The 25,089-nt window shown below is 40.5% G+C and overlaps 1 protein-coding gene across 1 annotated transcript in view; it reads right to left on the bottom strand.

Moving 5' to 3' along the window:
- The window catches only part of T265_03386 (hypothetical protein), a gene marked incomplete at both ends in the record, with an annotated part of 51,241 nt that overhangs the window by 25,520 nt on the left and 632 nt on the right, over window positions 1-25,089 (bottom strand). The window contains 2 exons of the mRNA XM_009167855.1: window positions 1,868-2,053; window positions 4,652-4,911. Of these exons, the coding sequence (XP_009166119.1) occupies window positions 1,868-2,053; window positions 4,652-4,911 (446 nt within the window). The remainder of the gene's footprint in view (window positions 1-1,867; window positions 2,054-4,651; window positions 4,912-25,089) is intronic.

Genomic DNA, 25,089 nt, shown 5'->3' with positions numbered 1-25,089 from the left:
AAGGGTCCAGTTCGTTACCACTCTTAAAATAGCTGGCTAAGTGATGTAATGTTTTTCCACTGCGAGCGGTTTTTCCTAACTACCGATCTTCCGCATTCGTTCATCAAAACATGGGCTATAACTTTCAATGAACCGTGGAACTCTCAACAAGTCGATCTATATAACACCTTGCTTAGCTCTGCCAGCACTCTATGTTCCAATGATAATCGTTGATTTTCCCACATTGTTAGCAACAATGTTGGCCGAATGAGAGAGCATGTCCTTATTTTGAGTTCTTTAGTGTCCTTTATCTTCTTCGCCTGTCGAATTTTACCGAAAGATTAAAAGACCAAACAGTTCGTTTAACTCTATCCTTGTTTTTCTCCTGGATAATTATTTCGTGCCTGTAACTAAGTCGTTTACCGTGCTAGAATGAGATACATATTCTTCAGTTCATCTTCCTCCTTTATCCGAAACCACTCATTTCAGAGACTTGGCAGAAAAGAGATAATAAACTTTCCAATTTTGTTTCTAATTTCTTTCTTGTTTTCAAGTTTCTTCCTCAGTAGAAAGACCACTTGATATCTGGCTCACGTTTCTCAGAATTTTGACATCTCCATCCTTGCTAACCGTCCACCAAACACTCTATAACTTCAAACATTTCGATAGCCGACTTGCCTAACCCACCTTTTTGACTTTCTTCACTCTTCCTGTCCCAATCTTATCTTTTGGTCCGTCTCTGTACACTTCATATTCTCGTTGAATGCTAATCTTTAAACCCGGTTTTTTCCATAGACCTCTGCACAACATATCAGAAACGAGCTCATTCTTAGCCTATTTTTCAACTTTCCTCTCTTTTGCACACTAGCGGGCACAGAAAACCACCTCACTCACTCCATTCTTGTCCAGCAGTCCGAAACTTTTACTGACCAGACATTTGAGTTTTGACCTAAACAAAAACACTCAGTGACCATCACAATTCACGCATCACAATTCGCATCTCTTGTGCACCACGTTGGATTGGTTTGAATGAACCGAAGTAGTCAGCCGACATCAAGAAGACTTTCCGTCAACTGTGCCACATGTCCTCAAAACATTAGTACGTCACAGCCAACAATGAACCAGATCTACACTTCTGCATCGGCCAATTAGGTTTTTTGCAACCAGACTAGGGCTGTTTTATCCGTTGGGAACCTCATGTCTCTTCATTCTTTTACCTCCTTTGCATTGATTGTAAACTGTTTTTGTGTGATCTAGCTGGCGATTCCATTCTGTAGCTGGGTAAGTGGTGATTGCCCCATCAACGAAATACCGTCAGTATGCTATCATCACTTGCTGGTTTGTTAATAGAATGCTCCCCGTGCAAGTGAATTCTTGCTCCCTTTAGGAAGGTGTTGTAATTTGCTAGAATTCAAAGACTTTATGGATGAATTCAGTATCTCAGTAATGAACAAATAACTGATCCGGATTTTTTTTTGTTATACCAACATGTTTAGATCGACTGACGTATTACTGCAGGCTTCTGCTTGCCGATCTCGGGTCTAGATCGGGGTAAACGGGTTGCGTGAAGCTCCGTGTTTAGCTCAGCGATGAGTATTATGCATAGCTTTGGATTGATGTACATTGTTTCAAACACTGTTGACCAGAAAAACCCGTCATCAGGTCGAGCATTCATATAAAGTGCCTACTGTATACGATATACATTACAGCATGTGCACACTACAGAGTAAACATTGAAATACTTCATTTGATAGTCAAAGGCGTAACTTTGAGTTTCTTCGTAATTCCAAGCATTTTATTCTCTCGCATGATCAAGGGCTACTTGAAAGCAAATATATAGTTTGCGTTATAATTGATCTGCACAGCATAGAGAGGATACGAAACTCACTGCATAAATAGGATTTTTTGTCAACCGAGAAAGCTCGTTAAACTCCAGTTGGATAGTTGCAACTTCTGCAAGGCATAATTCTTCAAAACTGTTCGGATTTCCCTTTCCTGTAGAGAAGTTTATATCCATCGATGGGAACGCCGACATCCCATCAAATGCGCCGAGCAGTATATCGCCAAGAATTGTCTAAAATACCCAAAAATACAGAGAGAATCTATATATGTACAGTTCCAATTGACCAATTTTGGGCGAGCAAAGGAAGCTTAGAAATTGAGAGGTTTTTGTTGCTGCAGAAAAATTAGAAGGTACCTGATAATAAGTGAACTGAAGTTAATCGGTGCATTAAATCCATGACGCAGTGTCAACATTCTTGCCCAGACCAACAAGCATATAGTTTAACCCTTCCTTCAAGTTGCACATTAGGTCAGAAAAATCAAACAAACAGAATGTCAAGAGACTAGAAATTGTAAGGAGTTTAGGATCTGCCAACCGGCGTAACTTGATTGCAAGTTTGTCATAGTAAGCACACTTGCTTTTGGGACGTTTTTTCCTGAGAATTAGGACGAAGGTAATGCAGAAACGCTTATAAGTCATCTTACAATATCTTGCCTTCATAGCTTTGAGAATAGTGTTGGACTGGGTTTGTTCTCGAGGAATATCCTGTGAGCTGGGTACACAGTGAGCGGGGAGCGGAAGTCGGCAATAGGAGATGGAACAGGCCACACCAGTGAGATGTAACTGAGGGGTTTTCTTCTCTTTTTTTCCTTTTTTCCATAACATGCTTTATCTTTGGTCAGATTCTACTTCCATAAATCACAGGAAGGCTTTTTACTAAGGAAGCAAACTAGACGTATGCCAGATATTGACCTTCTTCAAAGTTATTGGTGCATGTGAATTCAAGCACCATTCAGCTCAAGCAAGATCGGAACTTTTTCACTCTTCGCTATTAAGAGTCATGGTAGAATCGACGTCCATCTACAATAGGCATTTGATTGTCGCATAAGTATCACGAGTGTCAAAAGATTTTATGGTGAAACATTTTTTGGTCCTTTCCAAATTCCAAACCCTTTTTCTATATTCCCATGGCAAGACTGTGAGTCCGTGTGATCTGTAGCCATTTATAAAGCCACTTGGTTGGCTCAGTTTTGTGATTACAACTAACGACTAGCTGATACTCTTTGTGCCCGTTTTCGCACTGAGTCGAGGAGCAAAAGTTGGTGAAGTTAGTGGAGCCAGAGGATGCAACCTAATCGGCTAGGTACAATCTCGTGAAACTTTGCTAATAAGGGAAAACATGCAGACGAATTGCAATGAGACACATACTTTCTCCTCTGGAATCTTAAACTTTGCTTCTCCAAAGCAGAGGAATTAGCTGGCACTGGATATCCCAGCGCGTGTATGCATTTCACTTGAATTGCATGACGTTGACATGAAGTAGTCTTTTTACGGGCCTGTCCTGTAGCCCATCTAAACAGCGGCCTTTTTGTGGGTTTCAGGAATTCATCTACGTAGAGCACAGATATGCCGAGCGGCCGATCTTGGTGAAAATACTTAGTAGCACCAGACAAAGTGTCTAAATTCAGTGACAAATTTTTCTGGTGAACTCAGATAACCCTAGGACTTGTGCCCCACTGACTTAAAGGGTAAAGTACGTAACTTGCATTGTTAACATTGAAAAAGTGCTTGCGATAACGCATGGCCAGACCATGTGCACTGTTGTTTTCTGATTTTATTTTTTTGAATTTGAGGACTATCTGAGTCTATTCAAAGACTGTTATTCACGACAGTAGGCAAAAAGAAGCACCAAACAGAATACATTAGTTTCGGATGTCTTCAGATCTCTCCCAAAAACGTCTTTCAGTTCAGTTTTCCTATTATTTCTCTAAGATGGGTTAAAGCAATGGATCCCTCTTATCACGCATTTATTTATCTAACTCAGTAAAATTGCAATCATTTGGCGTGGTACATGTTCCTTCAACCAACTGTGCAGCAGTTAGTAAAGAGGCAGGCACTTTTTCACTTAATTCGTGGTTGGATTCGTCAAATGAAACTCATGAAGCATCTAGTTGATGAAAGTAACAAACGATGGTAGAAGGTCTCTGGATTTCAAACACGCATTTCCTGGATGGAAAGTTTAACAGAATAGTCACTTTAACTCAAATCAAGAGGTGGTTAGGAAAATACCCTAAAAATGATCCGTATTCCATTGATTTCGGCTGAAATCTCCCGGACTAATATAGTGAAAGATCACGCGTAAATGTTACTCACTTAGGCTTATTACAACAACCTACAAGCCCTCGCATTCTCCCAAATGATTTATCTAAATTCTCAAGTTAGAACGCAATGAACAGAGTTGTCATAGTTCTGGCCACAGCCGACTTCGGATCTTGTGGAGAGGATAACAGTACGTTCACGCGTACTAGGCATTCACTTCTCGGGCTTTATTAAATACGGAATAAACAATGTTGAGGCTGAGGTTTTTCGAAGCCCAGCAGAGATAGTCACTGTAGCAGTTGATGTTCACAAACTTTCTCCCCAGCCGTTTTTAGATACAAGCGACTTTTTGAAGGTTTGCGAGAAAAACCCAGATAAGCTTATGACGAAGTTTACTAGCTGAGCGTCGAAAAACCGTTTGGAATCTGGCTTGTTCATGCATGTCAGCTACCCGAATTCGGGAATGCCCTCCTCCCTCAAATGTAGCCTGGTCCGCTTTCTAAAAAAACTGGTCGATAAACAGCTTAAACAAGAAAGATGCCAAACGAATTCTTGCCCAATCGTACTCACCGCCTTCCCTAGAAACATTCTATCTTTCGAAAGCGTATAGGCCGACAGTAGGCCACCTAAGAGTCGGATTGTTGTCTCAAACACGTTAATGTGCGGGTCGGTCGAGTTAAACTCCAGGTAGCTGGAAATCCACTTCCGAGCCTCATCAAATTCCGCGTCCAGTTTCATTATCCACAATGTATCGAGTGAATCAACCATTGTCAGAAGGGCACCCATCCATTCGGATCCTTCACAAGCAAGCGGGTGAACAATGTCTTTACCTAAAATTCAAAATGGTGCGTTAAATTATCTTGGGCTATGGACAGAGATACTTACTCCAGGCGCATTTTTTATAAGCCCTCCAGGAATGTCGAGTAGCCTTTCTGATTTGTTCAATAATGACAACATCCCTCGACCTTGGGATAGTTTTCACGCGTTTGATCGTGCTGCTTGTCTGCTCCCAGTAGAATATTCTTCTGCTCTTTGCCCTAACTAAAAGCAGCGACCCGAAGATCGTGGTGATTAGAACAAGTATCCAAACACTCAACTAACATATAGATTTTCATGATACCAGAATTGAACTCCTACCCATCGCTTTCGTCTTTTCTCAAAGCTTTTCCGGAATGTTTCGTTTAGATGTTGAACGAAGCCTGGTAAGACAGACTTTGCTAATGTTCGCCTGAGCGGTTGTCTGCTAAAAGGAAAAGGAGATTGAGGACATGTGTATCTAAAGTGATATAAAAGGTTTTAATAATTATTAATTACATACACTGTACTCACCTCAGTTCAAGGTTATATAAATGGAATTTTCGCCTGAAGTTGACAGTTTTTCTGTAACTAATAATCTACCCATTGAAATATACGAATATTTTCTACTTTTCAACCAAAAAATTAGGCATGAAGATAATATAAAAGTCTGCCGGCAACATTTCAGCACACCAGTGACTACGGGCTCTCCTGAACTGATTCATTTTACATGTGTTATCCGATCGTCTTTTAGTGACTGTGTATAATGGATGACTGTATAAGTGGCTTGAACTTTGAAATTCTTTTCTTTGTATATTGCTCATCAAACGCCTCAGATAGTCGTCTCCTGCCACAACTGTACTTATGCTAACTCACCACATGGGTGTACATATAAATGGGTTGCGTTTTCTCACAGGTTAATAAGCTCCTGTTTGATTTTGCAGTTTTCTTGCCTTATTCGCCGGACACTTAGCACAATCGCTTTTCATCAGATTGTAATCTCAAATGTCTGTCAATGAACTGTTACGGGGTGGGTTCTCCAATTTGCTCTTCTTGTCATGGTTCATAACTTCATTTTCCAGTTACAGTCGAATTCAGTTCAATGTAATATAAAGTGCAGTTTTGATATTTATTGCAGCTATGTTCCAGAGTTGTACCACAGTTGAACGACGTGGTTTTTGACTGATAACAAAACGCAGCATTTTCCGACCACAAAGATCCAATTCTACAAAAAATGGCTATCCAGAAACTGGATACCAATATTGCCGGACTTCAATGGTATGCACTGGGCATGCTTCGGTCAATCGTACAAACAGCTGTCACTGAGCAGTGTAGCCTTAGTTCGCCTAATTGATATGTCTTCTGGGCCACGGCGTGACAAGACACTTGACAGTTATTCTATGGGACAAAAAGTATTCATCTGTATTGCTGGGAGGTGGACCTATTTCCTATAATCCCCCTGAGCAATGGTTCAACTTTGGTCCTCGAATTTAGTTACTGCTGCTAGCTTGGCTGCAGATTCGAGTCAGTGTAGCTTGTGTGCCCTAGCTATACATGTCACCTTGAACAATGCCTTTCCAAGATATTCTGCCTGCTTTTTTTCCTGACCGGTTATTATTCACCTTCGATCGTTGAATGAAAAATGCACAGAACCCCATTTGTCATCCATAACAGAGTGAAAGCTATTGCAATTGTCGGCAGTTGAAACAACTGAATGGAGAAGTGGATGATTCGGCCTTACATTCCCATCATCAACCAATAATACAAGCGTCTGTGTCTTAATTTAAACCCTATGGGTGTGAAATGTTGCTGTGGTAATATGGCAACATGCTGTAAACTGACGGGACGGAAAAGTGCAGAACGACCGATCTATCTGATCTACATCCCTGGTTCCTTTCACTGCTCTTGAAATTAAAGTGCCGACCTCATGATGTGTCCCATGGCGTGTCAGTACCACCGAAGTAACTGCACGAAGTGATCAGATGAATTATAGTGAGGGGTAAATCTTTTAACTATTATTTAAGCTGATAACCTTCCTGCCGTACATTCTGATGACGGAAGGCAACGTGTTTGTAATATTGAGTAAAGAAGGGTTCTCAGTGTTAATCGGGAGCCTCACTAGCGGAGTCATTTAGGACAACTGGATAACCCAGACTGCTGTGACGAGGAACATTATATATGGAGCCCAAAGTATAATTAACTACGTTCTGCATTCCACTGTACTTTTGAAGATCAATTAGATCAGACTGCGCCACGAGGAGGCGTGCACTAGCATCGGCATTCAAAATAAACTATGATACTTCCCACAAACAGTGAGGCGGAAGTTCGCTTCTTTTGGTCTGACGGGTGCATATCAAGTCCTGGTTAAAAAAAACGAGATACAAGCCCAATAAAGCTCCATGTTAGATCTCCGTCATAAAGTACAGCTTGCCTTCGTGTAAGTAGCCTTAGTCCGTGCACTTTTCTTATGGCGGAAACAAACGACGTAACACTGCGACTTAGAATACTTCTGCGAAACACCCTTATCCGGATGATCGGTTGAGCTGCTATTACGGTCCAGCAGAGCATCGTGTTTATTCTACCTAACTTGTGTGCTTTGTTAAGCGACAAAAACCCGTGGCATGACTTATTAGGTGCGTCATTTTGTAATATGTTGACAGAAAGGACCGAAAAAACTGACTGATCGCACAGGCGCCATCGGAATTCTCAGTATTAAGATAACATCGATTGGCCTAATTCAAAATGACAACGGACCGCGTGTTAGCAGCAAATGATTCGAATGTGTTGAAAAAACACATGATGGTCAACCAAGAACCGTGTACAGGTATTGCCTTAAAATAACGGTCATATTCATATAAGAGAGGTTGCTAAAACCATAAAGCACGCTCACAGACTATCGATTTTCACGCAGCGGTGGGATAGCTGATCAGGTGCTATTCGCCTGTTGGTCAATACAGTACTTTGAGTCCACTGACGTCACTGGTGGGAGTGCTTCCCAGATCGTATGCTTTATCGCCCAGTTGAATGTCGCACACAAGTAGTGCGAGCAGCACAGTTAATATGGTGCCACCTCCGTCTTATGAACACAGGTGGAAGTGCTCAAAGTTTGATATGTGGGTTCAAGGGAGGAAATTTCAAGCTTGCTCAGAATGTGCAGGCAGATTGTGCAACATAACATTCTTTTCTAATTAACTCTAGAACGGTGATTTTTTTGCATGGGTAACCCAAAAATGCGGCGGTTATACTGGACATAGAAATAAGAAGCAAAAGATCGTGTGGTTTTGGCGTTATTTAAACCTCATAATTGTCTTGACCTGCATGATAACTGATGAGATATGGTTATGGTACAAAAGACTTATTAAGGCGACCAAACACGTGCTAAAAAGTGACAACATTGATGGAAATAAGTAAATGATACCGTGATGATGGAAATTTGCGTAAACGGTTAGAAAGATATACTAGTCACTTGGTCACGCGGTGCAAAATCAACCAAAATTACGCAGTATCTCACGTTGTATCTATCCCACTTCGATCATTGTACCAAGAGTATATTCGACTTTAAAAATTATCAATTGTGATATTACAACAAAAAAGTGCTTTAGGTGTTAGTGTGTTGCTCGTCAGAGGTCTTTTGGAAGACAACGAATGTAGGCTGTCCAGTTTGTCATTGTCTGGTCTGGGGTAGGACTATGAGTTAATGTCATTTGACGACCAGCATTCGCCGGCAGCACACATGCGAAATGAGTTTTGACTGGTGAAATTATGCGCCAGGTGCCTGTTTGCTAAGCAGTGCTCAATCACAAGCACTAGGATTCCTTTGTGGCAACACCAAATTGAGTGTCAACGGATTTGGGGTTATTTGCCTAATCAGTCAGTTTCCGTAGGCTTTTGAAGGTCGTATCAGCAAATCTCCCGAATGCGTCTTCGAAATTTTATCCGTTAACAAAGTGTAATCGACCAAGTGCACTACAGGGATGAACATATTGTTCCATTATCGATTCCCTTAAGTTGACTCCATCGATCTCGTATGGTGATGGCATTTAGCAGAGAAACGTTCGAATCTCGTAATGTATATCTCCCTTCACAGAATGTATTGGATACAATAAGCTGATCGGTTTGATTTTATTCAGTAAGCTCTTCAAAACCCTCTTGCAAGGGAGGAGCAAAGTAGTGCCACACTACGAAGTCCGAAAAAATCTACATTTGCCATATTCTTCGCCATAGAGAGTAATATAAGTCACGTGCACAGATTCGCTCTGCGAAAGTGACCAGACAACCTGTTCTGCTCAATCAAAACAGTAACAGCTACATAAGACTCATACATACTTTGGAAACAGCCAGCTGGCTCTTTTAACAGATCAGGGCTGCCATTTGCTGGCCCCGAACAAGGCACTCTAATATTGAGAATACCTTATTTTGGGACGCTTTTAGAAAGGTCCATACAAGATAAGAACAATATTACGCAGGGTATTCTGCATTAAAACAAATTTCTCATCAATTGCAGGTACAAAGATCAAGAGCGTTGTACATCAAGTCTTCAAACTTGACTAGGTATCTTCGTTCTAACTTCAGAGTAGGTCACATGCAAAATGCTGGTTTTTTATCCCCAAAGAGGCAGCACGCTGGTCCGTAGGATATTTTTGTTTGAAAATGCTTGGCGAATAAGAGTTGTGCAAGAGGTTAACACAATCTCCATCGATACTATTATTATCATTAAACTTGTTTGGAAAACTTTGGGGGCACACCGGTAACATGAACTATGCTAATATCTATTTACATCATTACGTGGGAGCCTCTTTAGCGAACCTGTGAACGCAATTTGGGAACACAGTTTACACCGAAAATTCGCAGCATTTTGGTGACCTATATATATATATATAGTTCACTACCTGACAGTACTTTGCCGGCCTCCGCGGTTACGTCATTTCCAGAAAATGCGGAGGAATAAGTATTCAAAATGCAATGAGTTGCCGGCAGTGACTTTGGGACTTTGAAAAATCCCCAAATCTTCTCCCATTACCAACAACATGTAAGCTGCTCAGAGGACGAACAGAATTTACCCGAGGAGTGAATATACCGTATGAGAGGTCATCCACGAAGAGCCAACTGATCAGCTGCTTGTGATCAAACTATTAGGTGTTCAAAACACCAGCCGGGATTTCATGGGTTCGAGACTTCCTAGAGTTTTGTGAGGCGCTTCTCAGTAAGGATAAAGCAGCCGAAAATTGCTTCTCGGATTTTCAGCAAAGACTGGACGAGGTCTCCGTTAAAACTTCCTGGCAGTTTTTCTCTCTGTCGGAATCACTGGATTTATTTTAGTCCTTACTACTAGAGTATACAATCATCGAGTAATATGAAAGTGAATGTCCTTCTTAGGATGTAGGATGTCCTTAGGAATGTAGGATTTAAGCGCCGTGCACATTAAAATTGTCACACCTGAGATCCTTAGTCTCAGTGTTTTAAAAACAGATAATTTCAATATTCTGTTTACGATCAATAACGTCTAAATCTGCGTCCGATAATTCATTGATGTTATAAAAGCCTGTCAAAGTGAGTGGTTGTCAAAATGCTCAAGCCGCCGTGTGTACAAATAAACAGTGACACCAAATTGTTTAATTGTCCTTTTTTCGGGGCATGCAGCCAAAGTCATTTATCTACATTGCTGCATTCATCGGTTTTGATTCATCACACACTAATAATCGTGATATTGAACTCGACAGTCAATATGATAAACCGAACGGACGGACCCCAATCAGGAGGGGAGAAAGACCGTGATAAAAACGACGTTTACATCCAAGTGCGGTCGTTTTCAAAAATTGGAGTGAGTACGGGGAAAGGGGAAAGCATCATAGTGTTCTTTATCTGGCGGACTGTGCTTCTTTGATGGGCACTATTTGAACCGGTTTGACAAGCAAATTATGATGTAATCAGCCTAGTTTTGGACATTAACTAAAAAAATATTTAAACTGGTAGACGTGAACATTTCCTGTATTCTCGTCGGGGTAAAATGATTTGTATAACGAAACTGTCGGACTGGAATGAGTCAGAGAAGTCCCTGACTCAATCAGGGTAGGCACAAAATCGATGCATTTATGAAGGTGAACTTTACTTAAGAGCGACCGGACGTCCACGGGACATACATACTCCTTCTGGATTTGAAAACTTTCAACTCATCAACAAAACCCATTGAGTCTGCTAAATTGTCCGTCAAACGCATGTTTCATCACCTTTAAAATACTAACGTGGTCAGGACTGCCCGCAACGGTACACTTGACATATGAGTCTTCGGACCTCCTGACTTATCCGATTCATAATTCTGTGACCAACTATGTCTCTAAATTTGCTGTTGAATATGTTACGTCTGTCGACACTGACTAGTCATTGCGAAAGACTTGCAGTCACCATTCCTTGTTTGTAACAACCAACCTCTCTCCAAAAAACTACAAGAGACAGGAACAAAATACGCGTACAGTTTTATTTTTTAAGCCCAAAACAGCCCTGTATATAGTTGAGGCAAGTAACGCTATAGGTTCATCAAACAAGAGATTAGTTTAAAAAATTGTATCAGCGTTTATTCGTAGTTTTTTGGCACTAACTACTGAGATTTAGCAGCACGGACCAAGGTATACAGGGTAGCGTCTCAATGGTCAACCTGATCATAACAGTCCCTGAGTGTTTTTGAGAACCTGATAAACTATACGGCATTTGGTGGCGATTGGCCTATTCCTCGCGTCCAGGATGATTTGGACTTTCTGGTGGAAAATCTAGTTTTGACTGTGATTAAATAATCAATTTGTACACCCAGACGCAGAGTTGGACAAGATATTTTAACGTAATGATGTACTAACATCATCGAAAGCAGGACACAATACAAGTACCAGAGTCACGAACATCGATACATCTACACCAGGCAATACAAACTTAAATTGGCACCACCGAATTTTCTGGTTTAATCTCTTCATCGTAACTTGTGATGCCTATCGGGCTACCACGAACTTACCTAGCTCGCTGTACAGAAACTATCCGCATTAGAAATCTATAACACATGGCTTTTACACATAGAATCTAAGTACTCTCTGTGCTTGTACTGTCCTGTAGCCTGAACAAACATGCTACCAGTGACTTAGCAGAGGTATTATTCTCACGAGAAGTTACGGCAAGAAAAAAAGAACTGGGGGGCCAAAGAATATTAGTGTGCTCGATTTGCACTAAACGGTACTTGGTTGATGTTACAGTACAGTCAGATAAAACTGGGTGGACTACCACACCTATGCATAATGGAAATCTTTACTCCGGTAAGGTGAGCTTCTGTCTACCACCCATCCCATCTCTGGTTACTGCAATCGGAAGACTCAGTATTGCTTATAAAATAGCAATGCAACACAAGAGAGGAACACGTCACCACCTCCGCATAACAGTTTCTATTCTGGCCAGCTTTTCAATCCGAGATCCTGGGTGGTCAGGAGACGTGGTGAATAACACTAGATACAGTGTTCTAGGTATAGTTTAATTCATTCATATGTATTTGACGGACTTCTTTTTGTGACACCACTCCAATACATCTTAAAAGGAAATATTCATTTGCCAAAGATATTTTATGCATCCAAGTACCAGTTATGAACAATTCTAACCAGAAACTTATTTTTCCACTATTCACTGGGGATAAGAATTAAGATGCCCACATTAAAGATGTCTGTGATCTGGGCTAAAATGACAGTCGATTTTCCAAACTGTGTTTGTTGACCTTTTACTTAATAAGTTTGTTCGCTCGCTCTCTTAAATAGCACGAAATTTTTTTAAAAAAAGATAGCTAGATAAAAGTTTGCGTAAACCTTGCATCATGTTCTACACAAAACTAACTTTCAAAGGAAAACGTCAAAATAACTTAAAGAGCCCGAACCGGCTGCGATTTACTAAAGTCCCACAAAATTCAACTCTCTTCAGGAAGTGAAGAAACTGTTACTCCCTGCCTAATGCTGATCATGCTTACAACGATAGCGAAAAACCAACTAAGACATGACTGTCGCTTTGTTTCACGCAGTTCAAAGTTGAATTCTTTTGTGACCGATGCTCCAAAGACAACAAAGGTTAGAAGGCTACAAGACGTTATGGGTATTTCTGTTTAGAATTTCAAGAAAGCGTATATCGTTGTCGTTTTTTTCCTCAGCACCCTGATCGGTTGGGTTGGATATTGTTCATAATTCAAGACAGTTACGTCACACGACAATGTGAGGAAACAATTACGTGGATGGTCAGCTTGTTTCGAAAATTTCCTTGTCAGATTTAAACCCCTTTTGAAGTTCATAGTACTCTTCTGAGATTGTGTCGGTTTTCCCAGTACAACGCTATTGAGAGTAAACATAGTAGGCAACCCTTGCTACAGTTTGTGATGCGTAGGTTAATTGTAACTTGATTGCGTACTTTTATCAACTTGAAAGTTATGTCAACGTCCACTGGGTCAGGACAGCGATGAGAATAACACGCTGACTGGTTTGATGCGACGCTGTTATGGTGATCATAATGCTATCACGCACCAACGTAAACATGACAGCCAAATGTTACTTGAACTATCCAAGGCCTTTTCATGAATGGTGACATAAACCTGATGATTTCAAGGCGTGGCTTCTGCTTCACAGTGTACCCATTATTTTGCTGGCTACTGATCAGTCAAGAGATGCTCGTTGTCACATGATGTTCGATGATTTGTCTGGATGATGCTTTTCACCTCAGGCTAGTGTGCCAAGTCGGGAATAAAACAAAAGATTTTACTTCTAACCAGGACATCACTTATTACACACCGTTAAGTAAATGCAGGTAAGAGATATTCAGCGAGCGCTTATCCCAGTCTGATCTCTCTGGTCGTTTTAACTTGAAAACCTCACTGCTTTTCACTGATAAGTTGTGATTTAATGCGGGGTACTGGCACAACAAAAATTTCTAGTGCTATTGTGGTTAATATATATCTTGGCGCAGTCGATTTCGTTCGTAAAAAAGAACAGCTCTGACGATATGTTTCGAGTCAGTGGCTTTCAGAGGTTCTCTAACCTAACGCTACTTAATTTTTTTTGAAAAGTTGTACGTGCTTAGTGAGGGCTCTGACAAGTGCCATGAGTATCGATTTAGGCGCCCAATGGAAATTCTTTAATCACTCAAAATTGTTATTTACAGATCGAATCAGAGGTGCTGCTATGAATGTCGTGTTTGCAGGCAGGCCTTCAGCTTTGTGATATGATTTATCATTCCACAATGGAGCTTTTGTCTGGGGTCATTGAGCGAGGAAATTATTAATAAATTTTCAGGGCCTGACTATAGGTATGCACTGATATCCTCAATATGTGTGTTCAGAATGTGTGCTTCACGGGATCCTTTAGCAAGTTGTTATGATAAAACGCCTTAACACAAGTGTTTATATATTATCAGCAATGTTCTGGAGAGGCTGACATAGATGTTGACGGTCGTTTTGTGTTGTTTGGCATTAGCGAAATTCCGTACGTTTTTCTGTATGCTTGTAGACAGTACTAGACACTATATATGTATATATGGACATTTTATTGATTTATTCAAGTAATACTTGTTGGTAAACAAACCACTCTGTTTCCGGAAAAAAAAATATCATCTTCTATCGCTAATTCCCACATATATGCTCAGTCCATTGTGGCTAATCTTCTGAAGGGGTGCGGTCAATTTTTATTTTCTGGAAAACCTCGGCGGAAGGAGTCACGACAACACTATCCGTGAAACAAACACAGGCTCACCACACAAGTAACGGTCAAATGAATTTATAGGGGTACCCTTAATCAAGCAAAAGTATCTATCAGACTTCGAAGAAAGCAGTACCTTTTGAGATTTCCTTGGTTGAATGTACCAAATGCGACGAATTTTTACGGTTTGTCCACAGTCGTGAGTGAGGTTGCAAAAATAAAGTGCAGCATTCCCCTGCTATATAGATATTGAACGTCAGTGACATTCAATGGAGATCTGGTTGAGTTACTTCTTTCTCAACTTTGTGGACCTATGTTTGCTGTGTAGGAAAGATCTCTGATTACCTGTACTCAGTAACATTTCGATATATTCTGGATATAGAGAGCACGCAATTAAAACTTAACCTGACCAGTGACATAGATTTCTCCTGTATAAACACAAGCTACATCGGGAAGGAACAAAAAGCGGTAAAACTGTGCTAAGCATCAGGGAGCAGACAAGTCCTCATCTTATAAAGAACAAGTCTTGTGTTCTGAACGCATCTTTCACAGTCTTTCTGGCAAGAGTCTCCAGAAGAAAGCGGACACTTTTTTATAGGTTTGCTATTTAAGCGTTCAAAGCAGACAATAATGATTTTGTGAAGTGGATCCTGTTTTCAGCGAAAACTAGGGCCTCATCATAATGATTAAGCACTATTATTTCTGTTAATTGCAATGATAATGCAGAAGGCCCTACTGTATTAATGAGTGTGCCTAGCCTGCAGAGGACACACTTCAGAATTTCGGCAAACTGAGTATGACTCGGGCTGTTTTCCACAACGGCTGAGTTACGGCACTTTTCTAAAGTACAGGAAGACTGCGGATGTAGTTGTTGCGTCCACCAAGAAACAGAACTGGACCAGTATCACAGGACAGTTTCAAACTTTTTCACATGGACACATCTGTGTTATGGCACCACATAAATGTTGAAGACAAGTGAATGAATCATTAGTTCTAGGCAAATGTTCACTTACATTGCTTTGTTTTTTCCCCCAAAACCGGAAAAAAATTTTCATCCTGATTTGGATACACATCTACTTGATATATGCAAGCATTTGATGTGACCAGGGGATTGAAGTGTAACCACAGTCTCCATCAACATTTTGGCCTCGTGGGCATGTATATATCAGCTTACAACTTTTGAAGGCCTGGACAAATGGAATTCCACAACAAATGGGTGAAATACCCAAACAATCATCGGACTGGGTTGCGCTTCTTCAGAGATTGACACTGTTTCTATGATTCCCATATGTATATCAAAAAAGCAGCTACTGGCAAGCTAATTTTAACGACGTGCCTTCCATTGAGGAAATTCGTGGGCTTAACTGCCAGCCAATTAAGTCCATCAGTGTCTCCTCCATTGGATTTTCTCTTTGGTCAATTTTACCGCTAGCTTTGTACAACACAACTGTTGTGGTTGATAAGATTAGAGAATAAACGCAACCTTCCCAAGTGTCTAGCGAATTTTCCGCTGTACGAAATAGAAGCTTACGACGTCTCAATGGAAACTAGGACAAATTTTAAATGTATGAATTTATCAATTTGACTCACTTTTGGCTCAACATGGAGCCCTGGTGTATCCAGTCTTGGGCTTGATTCTGTCTTTTACATATGTGCAAACACACGGCCGGCGAGTTCAATCTTTGCCTGTTTAAATAAAATAAACAAATAAAATTAAAATAAAAATAAAATAATAAAAAAACAAATAGTGGATATCTCCGACAATACCAACTGGTCCAGCGAGTGCAAAGTGTCACTTGATGTAACAAAACGCTCATCTATTTACCCAAAAAGATGATTACAAACCTAAAATAGGTAAGTTTGAGTCAAGCATACAGGTGACTAACAACGACCAGACCTGAACCAACTACATGGTTGCAGCAGCTGCCAGAACGGAATCCAACAAATGCTCGAATGTGGGAATGACTTCTTACTCTGTGGCTATGAATCTTCATGTAAATACACGAAATCGAATCCCGATGTAACATCCGAATTGTATTCCAAGTCTTGATGTGGTCCACCTTCAATGAATGTCCCAGAAAATTCAAGATCTTGCCTGCGGACATTGCAAGAAATGGTGGTAAGTCGATTTCAGCGGCGTTCGTGCTGTCCGATTACAGGTTGTCTGGTAGTGCGTTCGGAGACACAGGTGCCTTAGATTTTATGCAGCGGACTAGCATCAAGTTTCCCCTTGAACAATATTTTCTTTTCTTTCACTTTGGGACTTTAAGGATAATTAAAATAGACGTGCGTGTACAACAGCGAAGCGTCAGTGTCAACACCGACGTTTCTGTCTTTGACGGTGATGAGGATGATAATGAGGCATTTAATGGAATGTATGACTGATCACAACCTTCATATAAACCGTTTAAAGTCAGAAAGTCAGATGCATCACTGACAACGGTGCATCCTCCTTCTATCTGTTCAAAATGAGTTGGGTGAGGTTTTGAAAAACATTATCTAGCATTAAATGTGTTCGGGCCTCCATGTGGAACTATACGAGCCTGAACATCCTTAATCTTATTAATGAATTATTTCTGTCAATTTCTTACACACAGAATACCATCAGTTCACAAGGGCACTTTACCTATTCACGCTCTCTGGTCTGTTTTACTCTATATGGGAGGCCTCTCTCTATCGGTTCAGCAAACTTGGTATTTTAGTAGTTCCTCACATACTTGTTCTCCGCTATCATAACCACCACTTGTTTCAAGCAAACGTACAAAGTCTGTGAGCTAAACCCCAAGGTTTTAAGTAAACTAAAAATATTTAGCAGTAACTGTTTTTCTACTTAGTAGAAGCTCCGTCTATTCCGCAGTTACGTGAAGGAGAAAGTAACAAATCAATTGCCGATCAGTCAGTCTTATTAGGAATTAGGGTTACACTTGACTAGACTAGCTGTTGAGAATTGCTACCATCGTATGGGATCAAATGTTCAAATTGATGACAGGAAAGCTTAAATGATCTATATAAGTTAAACTGTAAAATTCCGGCTACTCTACGGCTGGATCAGATTTCGAAACTACGAATGGAATATATCTGAGCACCTGCAAGACACTCCAAAATATGTGTTATCTTCTCAAACGAATCGAAAACATTATATGTGCCCTTGGTGATTTGAAAAACTCTTCTTAGCGTATGTGCTACCGCACGGCTCTGAGAGAGGCGTGCGACGTTCCAGGGCCTCAGAACCATCATAATGCGGAACAAATATATGCCAGCTTTTTGGTGCTGCATTTGTTTCGCCAGGTTCCGGATTCACCCACAAAACTCCAAAAACATGGTGTAGGTTAGCGCGAATTTGAGGTCATCGCTTAGAAAGTACGAACGAGAGTTTTCTGCACTTTTCCGAGCCCATCTACATTTGCACTATCTCCTAGTTACCTAGGCTATGCAAGACAGAGTGGACGTTAGAAGGCATTTTGTAGAAGGGCTTGGGAAGCACCTTGAAACTATCAAGAAAGCTTATGAGTGGGTAGCTAACAAGTTTTAGTAAAGTTCGCCGCTTTTATGGTCAGACGTGTAGAAGGGCGTTTTGGAGATTCGGAATTTACAAAGAATGAACAGAAACCAGTCTGTAACTTAGGATTCTTTAACCTAAGATCGTACCCTTGTTGCTTAAGTTTTCTGGTTGAAAAATGAATATTTGAACTCCAGCAATTTTTTATCCATATTAATTAATCTGTTTTACTCCTTGATTCAAGGAGTCTCCGACGGATCTTCTCCATTTATATCTTCTAGGAAAATGCATCACTTGCATGGCACATACTCAAAAAGACTGACAAACTGCCACACTACCATCAACACCTTTGAGATTTTTCTGAGATAAATGACAACACAAAGTACTAAGGTTTGTTTCTCCAGGCCAGAGAAAAATCACGTTTCTCACCCACCCGTGACAGTCTTAAACACTTTCAAAACGCGCATCGCCTTGCAATTTGCTTTTGTGCTTCAGTGCAGCTTTTACAAAACTTTAATGGCTGCACTGTATAATTTTGTTCTAATGGTTCTCATAGGAATGGCTTTTTTCACTCCTCATTCAACGGTTTTATAGTTGTAGATTTTTCTGCTCTTCCAAACTCACCTTCCCTGACGCTTGTGCATTGCTCAGTAAGTTATGCAACGCAAAATCTTGCAACAAACTCCTGCTAAACGTAGTGTTTTCTCATTTTGGAGCAGAAGAACGTCATTGACATAGTAAATCTTGCGTCTCAGTGTTGGAACATCTATAGTGTGTCACCAAAATTCCTATTAGTTCTGCAAGTTAATTCTGCGAATTAATTCCAAGGTGTCCCTAATTTTTCAGTGATACAGCTATTACTCTGTTGTTCCTAAGCCTTCTGTGTTGAAAACTATTACTGCTCTGTCAACTGTTGACCAAGACCTGCCGGCAGTAGGCAGTGCGTGTGACACAAAGGGTTCAAATATAAAATTCCTGCCACAACTTTTGTCGTCCTTGGCTTTTAAGATTTTGTTCTATTTTCCATCATACTTGAAACACATCTTGGTCCGAACTGTCAAGCTGGTGCTCCAAGATTGCGTGCATTTGTCACTAATATTAGATATGTATACTTGGTCGTATGGGCCACCGCGGTCATATTTGCTTGACTACGTTTTGGCCAACGCAGAACTGCGCTAAAATTCACAGTTGTCTCAATATTTTTTGGGCTTGACTTTGACTGCACAGCCAGCAGGAGATGAATAGCCCTAACTTCTAACGGGCCATTTTGAAGAATTATGTCCAATATCCTAAACGCGATCCTCACCATAGCGCATGTTAAATAAGCCGTTTAGACCTGAAAACTTTGGCTGATAGAACCAAAGAGAAGCCACTTTATTTGTCACACTATTTTTAAAACTTTTCAAAATGAAGATTTAGCTAGCCTTTATCTCTTTTTCATGAAGGTTTAAGTGTCAAACCAAACCTCAATTTCTCCCACCACAGTCTGCTCCGCAGCTGACTAGTTAAGTTAGCAAGCTCAGTCGGACTCCACAAAGGAGATTAAAAAGCGCCAACAGTTACTGCTGATGGCACTGCCACTGTACAGTAATTCTGATAACCTACATCCCTGAATGTTAGACGTGCACTTAGGCCGACAAGTCCCATCTTCAGCAACACCCACAGCCGATGCATTTCTCAGTAGCATAGTCCGTCCAAAAATATTGGGCACGAATTCTGCAGCGTTTTGAGAGTAAGAGTTGAACCCTTCATGATACTGCATGGAATTCAAATAACTGAATTCCTTAAAAACGTAGTCTAGCAAAAAAGAACTGTATGCCCTTATATATCTCAAAAGACTTTATACACACACCTTCGGTGCTGACAGAATAAAGCCTAAAATCCCTTAAAAACAAATTCCTCAAAATCAGTTATGTGTAATTCGAGAGGTGATTTTGTCTGTTAGCGACGCTCATCTGCATAAATCTGACGGGTGCAGAATTAGTTCCTCGGATTTGAGCGACATATGAAAATATCCTCACATTTGTTGCAATGCGGTGGAAGTAAAAACAGTTTTTTACTCGCCGCTTTTTTTTATTTCGGAATTGCACAGGTGTTTGTTAGGGTCTGTGGTGTTTACGCGAGAGTAGGGTTAACCTTCCAATTTACAATCGCAACAAACTAACCATAAGTAACACAGTGGCATAGAACAAAAACAGATTAAGATTTTGGTTTGCAGTTTTCTGGATGGAACCTTCTGTCATCTTTGTAATGGGGGTCGGCGACTACGCTTTTCCACAACTAAGAAACACAAAACACACTAGGCGGTATTTGGCCAATGCACTTACAAATCAATTGGCAGAAAAGAAAAAGTTCTGGATCTGAAGTTACAGTTACTAAGAACGACCTTTTCGCAAAGGATTTTAGGCCTACTTTCGACAGTATTTTACAAGAGTGTTGCACGAAGAATATTTAACAAAGACGATGTTTGGGTGTGCAAGTGACGCTAAACTAGGCAGGCTTGTAGAGTTAAAAGCATATAACGCGCTGTTTTTCAACCCAAGCGGAGTGTACGTATTGTATTGCTTTGTAATATAGTTGTTCTGTCTGTCGCATCTTAAAGTTGTTGTCACATTTATACTAGAGCTGCGGATTTGACCACCAAGTAATTCTTTTATTCTTTATTGCATTACTAGGTTACAGCAATGTAGCTCTTTGTTCGGATTTTGTAATTTTAACACAAGCCATCCAGAAAGTTTCCTTCTGGTATCGTAAAGCCATGTCCAGCTGTACAAGCCACTTATCAGCGTAAACCTTCGTTTGTCTTTTTCTCTGGGGGTATTAGCTACCTCGTTTTAAAAACCTGGTTATAAGCATTATTATCTGTTCAAGTATTGTTCGATGATAGATATTTGTTAAGAATTTTACTGCCTCAGACCCAAAAAGATAAATCGAGCAACTTTGCTGAGGTACCCAAACAGCAGAGGCACGTTTTGACAAAGTCACATTCAAAATGAGTTCGTACGAGTTACTATCTTTTAAGGTGCTCGTTGGTCAAAAAATGAGTCCGGATTATCTGCCTGAATGTAGGAGCCTTGGAAATTTACCCAGATTATCCTGTTTTAACACCAAACCACGGAGCCATTAGATGAAACCCAAAGGGTGTGCAGGGTATATACTCGCTGTTTTTGTCTTGCACTTTCATGAGTTCTAGTACGCAGATAGTTGTGTGATGGCTTTACTCGTTGAAACACTGCCTTGAAGGCTATTTCACAGGTCTAAAACTCTTAGAGACAGGAAGAAAAATTATAGTAACCTTAAAACCTAAGCTTTTTTAAGTTTTTGCTTGCTCTTTTCAGATTCGTTACCAGATTAAATAGCAACACAGTTAGCACAAAAAGTTCCACCCTTATAGAACTTGATGCTTAAAAATGCTGTTTCAATAGGTGTGGCGGTATTTACTCGTAGGCATATCATGCTCTAGACAGCTTTTAATTCAGCTAATATGTGACACTTGGCGGCCAAAATTTGTGCTTAATTTGACTGCTTCTTTGTGTATCGAAAATAAGCCTACGCACGATACCACTAAATATGGACAATATTTCCGTAGGAGTTTCCCTAGTCCAAAGGGCAATCTTGAATTTCAAAGCTAATAACAGCATGCGGCTTTTGCATGCGGACACTGTGGTGTGGTTGTTAACCTCAAGATTGCTGCAGATAACAAAGAGTAAGCGAAAATCCTCAACTTTTAATGGTACCAGTCAGTTATTTAGAAAATATGGCTGTTTTGTTTGTATTCTTACACTGCGTAAATTTGGTCGTGTTGGTAGGCAATCCGACCACTTACAGCATTGCATTTTGTTGTCTAAAATAATTTGTAGAGATCTTCTAGATTCGTTTATCCGGATGCTATACCACACCTTCAGATCGTTTGCAAACGTCTGTTGCGTTTCCCGTGGACCCCGAAGTGAGTTTTTTGCATAGATTTTGAACAGTTCATGACTCAGTCTGACCCTAGAATTACACCAGTGCTTGCTGGTTAGACTTCATAAAGTTGGCCGTTCACCCTGCGGTTGTGATGACGGTCTGACAGAAAGTCGGCTACCCTTAAGAAGGCTAAGGAAAGAGTTGTGGTGCAGTCTTCTGAACGCCTTACTAGAGCCGACCCATACCACACCCACCTATTGTCACTTATCAACATATCTTGCCCATATTTTGCGCACCAGCAGCCATTTCTGGTAGCAGGATCGGTATATTACAAAACTGCACAAACTTTAATGTTTTAAAGCGTTATTCTCAGGTAACTGCTGCAGAAATATCTATATTCAGCACTCTATAACATTCTCATAGGTTTTGACGTCAGATTAACTAGCTGAAAATTGTTCAGATATTGTTTATCATCAAATTTGTAAATAAAGCTTAAAATGGACTATTTTTGCCATACCTATTTTTATAGATGGAGTAAGGGCTACCGATAAGAAATGGTCCAGTGTTATCAGATGAAAACTTTCGCCTATCTAGGCGAAACAGAATCACTGACATTTCTAATACTGTACACTTGTTCCGCTTTTGCTTTCAATGGATCTGGGATTTGTTTTACCTCGGTGTGTTTTGGCTCAAGAAGCCTTAGTGAGTCAAAAAATGCTTTTCAAAAATAGTTCTCAATGTTCGCCTCGCTTTGGTCTTTTGTGATGGCAATTTACTTGCTATCCTACGTCTCTGTGGATAAAGCTTATGTCCAAGTACGGCTATTTATGTGAATCTAAAGGTGGACAGGTTGTGCGGAGATTTCCTTTAAATTTCCTCAAAAGATTGCACTAGCTATATTTTATAATGCCATACTTACTCATTTTACGTTTTTCTTCTTTTAAGTTTTAAAAAACCGATATTGAACAAACAAACAAACTTTCTGTAACACATTTATTCCAGCTGGACTTTGATTAACGAGGCCACGGTTCTCTCATTAAAGGTGCTGTTAAAACGTCTAAAAGTCTGTCTATGATTGACAGAGGCAATGATAACCATGTTTCTTTTACTTTTTAACGAAACATCCGTGTGGTAGCAGCAAGCATTTTCAACTGCTGGTCCTCGCAACGTGGAGCGATAACGGATACATTTTTCGGAGGCCCCTAGTAAGCTTCGAGGGGACTGCTAAATTCAGGTGGTCTCTAGATGCCGAAAGCTTTCGAGGCCCCAAGGGCATCAGATTATCTCTAGTCGCGGTGACTAATAAATTAAGGCAAGGCACAGTTACTATCGCTGTGTCATGTAAAGTAAAACTCCTTTGCCCTGCGTTCTGAGCATCGTTATTAGTTTTAGCTGAAGAGTACGACTTCTGAATACGCAGCTTCACCTCAAGGCCATATCTTTGTTAGGCTAAAAACTTTTGATGAAATACCTGCGATTTTACCTACAATTTGCCCCTTTTTCAGAACAAGACAGTCACATTTGCACAAGCAAGCAAAGCGGTAAATTTGATTTCACGGATACCAGTATACTCATTCCGCGTCAAAGCATTCTGCTTGCATAAAAATTTCAAACACAAAGAATCGTCTTTCCGGCATTTATTCCCTTTTTCGTTAACGTCTCTGACCCACGTTGTGCTTCACTGTTCTTCCGCTCTATATCCAAAAGGATAATTCATGGTCCGTTCTAAAATATTTGACTCTGCACAGTTAAAAAAAGCCTTTTTTACAACTTAGGATCAGTTTTAGCGGCCTCACGTGAATAGTCAGCTTTATTCCCTGCACCTGCGGAGAGTCTTCCGCACCATCTCTCCAGACTCACTTTCTTCCGGTAATTTATTAACCCTCAGCGTTGTCTCTTCCATGTCCGCATCATATATTTCCTTGGTATTTTTTATAGGTTTAAGCAAACAAATTGTGACAGTTTGCCTTAATGGTCCATATTTTCTTATGCGGCGTCATATTTGCGTTTTCCTTTTTAAACGTCAATCCATCCGGCTGTACCGTCCTCAGCAGAGGTGCGGCTAGTGGTTTATCAGCAGACAAAATAGAAGTTGGCACTGTTCCGATTGCACCAGACGGTTGGTTTTGGAGCCGCTTTTTATAGTTCAGTTTTCTCAACCTACCGGCTCAGTAGGTAATTAGTCCCTTGGTGAAGGCACTTTTAGAGCCTTTGCTGCGTTATGTTGACTCCCCATTTGGCGTGAATATTGACGCTGTCTTCAACCAGTATGCGGTCAGGAAGTGGGGAAGTAAACCTACGACTTTAGTTCCCTGTATGCAATCCTGAGTTAAGAAATTTGATCCGTAGCAACTTTTCGGTGGCTGTATATAATCCGTAACACTATATGCAGCATAAGTCATCACAGCAGAAGCCGAGACCACACTGCGTAGTTTTGTCAACACTATGAAGCAAAATAGCTCAAACAGGTCAGTGAGTGATGTTTCAGGTACTCTGAAACCTCTGGTTCTGAAGTGTTCGTTTCCGTTTCTCACCCTTGTTAACCGGAAGGTCTGTGTTTGTATACAGAAATATACACTCAGAATAGTAGCTATTATTTTGAAAGTCACAAATAGCGAATCTCTTGTTGTTCTTTCCATCGTCAGAATTCGAAAGTAAGTGAAATGCATCACTTCAAGAACAGCTAGGTGTAAGCTCTTAATCGGATGGGTTGTTGACTTACAGCCAAAATCTAAATATGGTGGTTGACACTCTACAATCATACGGAGTGACACATATTCCACTTAGTGGATTAGAAAGCCTACTAGGTCACGTTAAGCGTTACTGCTTGGGTAGACCAGGGACGAACCACGAAAATGTTGGTTTTCCTGAGCTGACGGAAGTACCTTATTGCTGCCACTACCACAACCTCACAAGGAATTTCGTTTCGTTTCTTGTCTTATAAACTGTGTCCATACAATAAATCTTTCATTTACAACCGCAAAGTTATACATCCTCGCTTGATGGCGCTTTAGGTATAACTGATTTGTGTCGAAAACAATCGCGCCGTTCGCATGTATACATGAATGTAAACATGGAAGACATGTCAGTTGCCACAGATTACGAGA

Source organism: Opisthorchis viverrini (assembly GCF_000715545.1).
Source record: "Opisthorchis viverrini unplaced genomic scaffold opera_v5_48, whole genome shotgun sequence".
Classification (NCBI taxonomy): domain Eukaryota; kingdom Metazoa; phylum Platyhelminthes; class Trematoda; order Opisthorchiida; family Opisthorchiidae; genus Opisthorchis; species Opisthorchis viverrini.
This window is presented reverse-complemented; position numbering and strand designations above follow the sequence as displayed.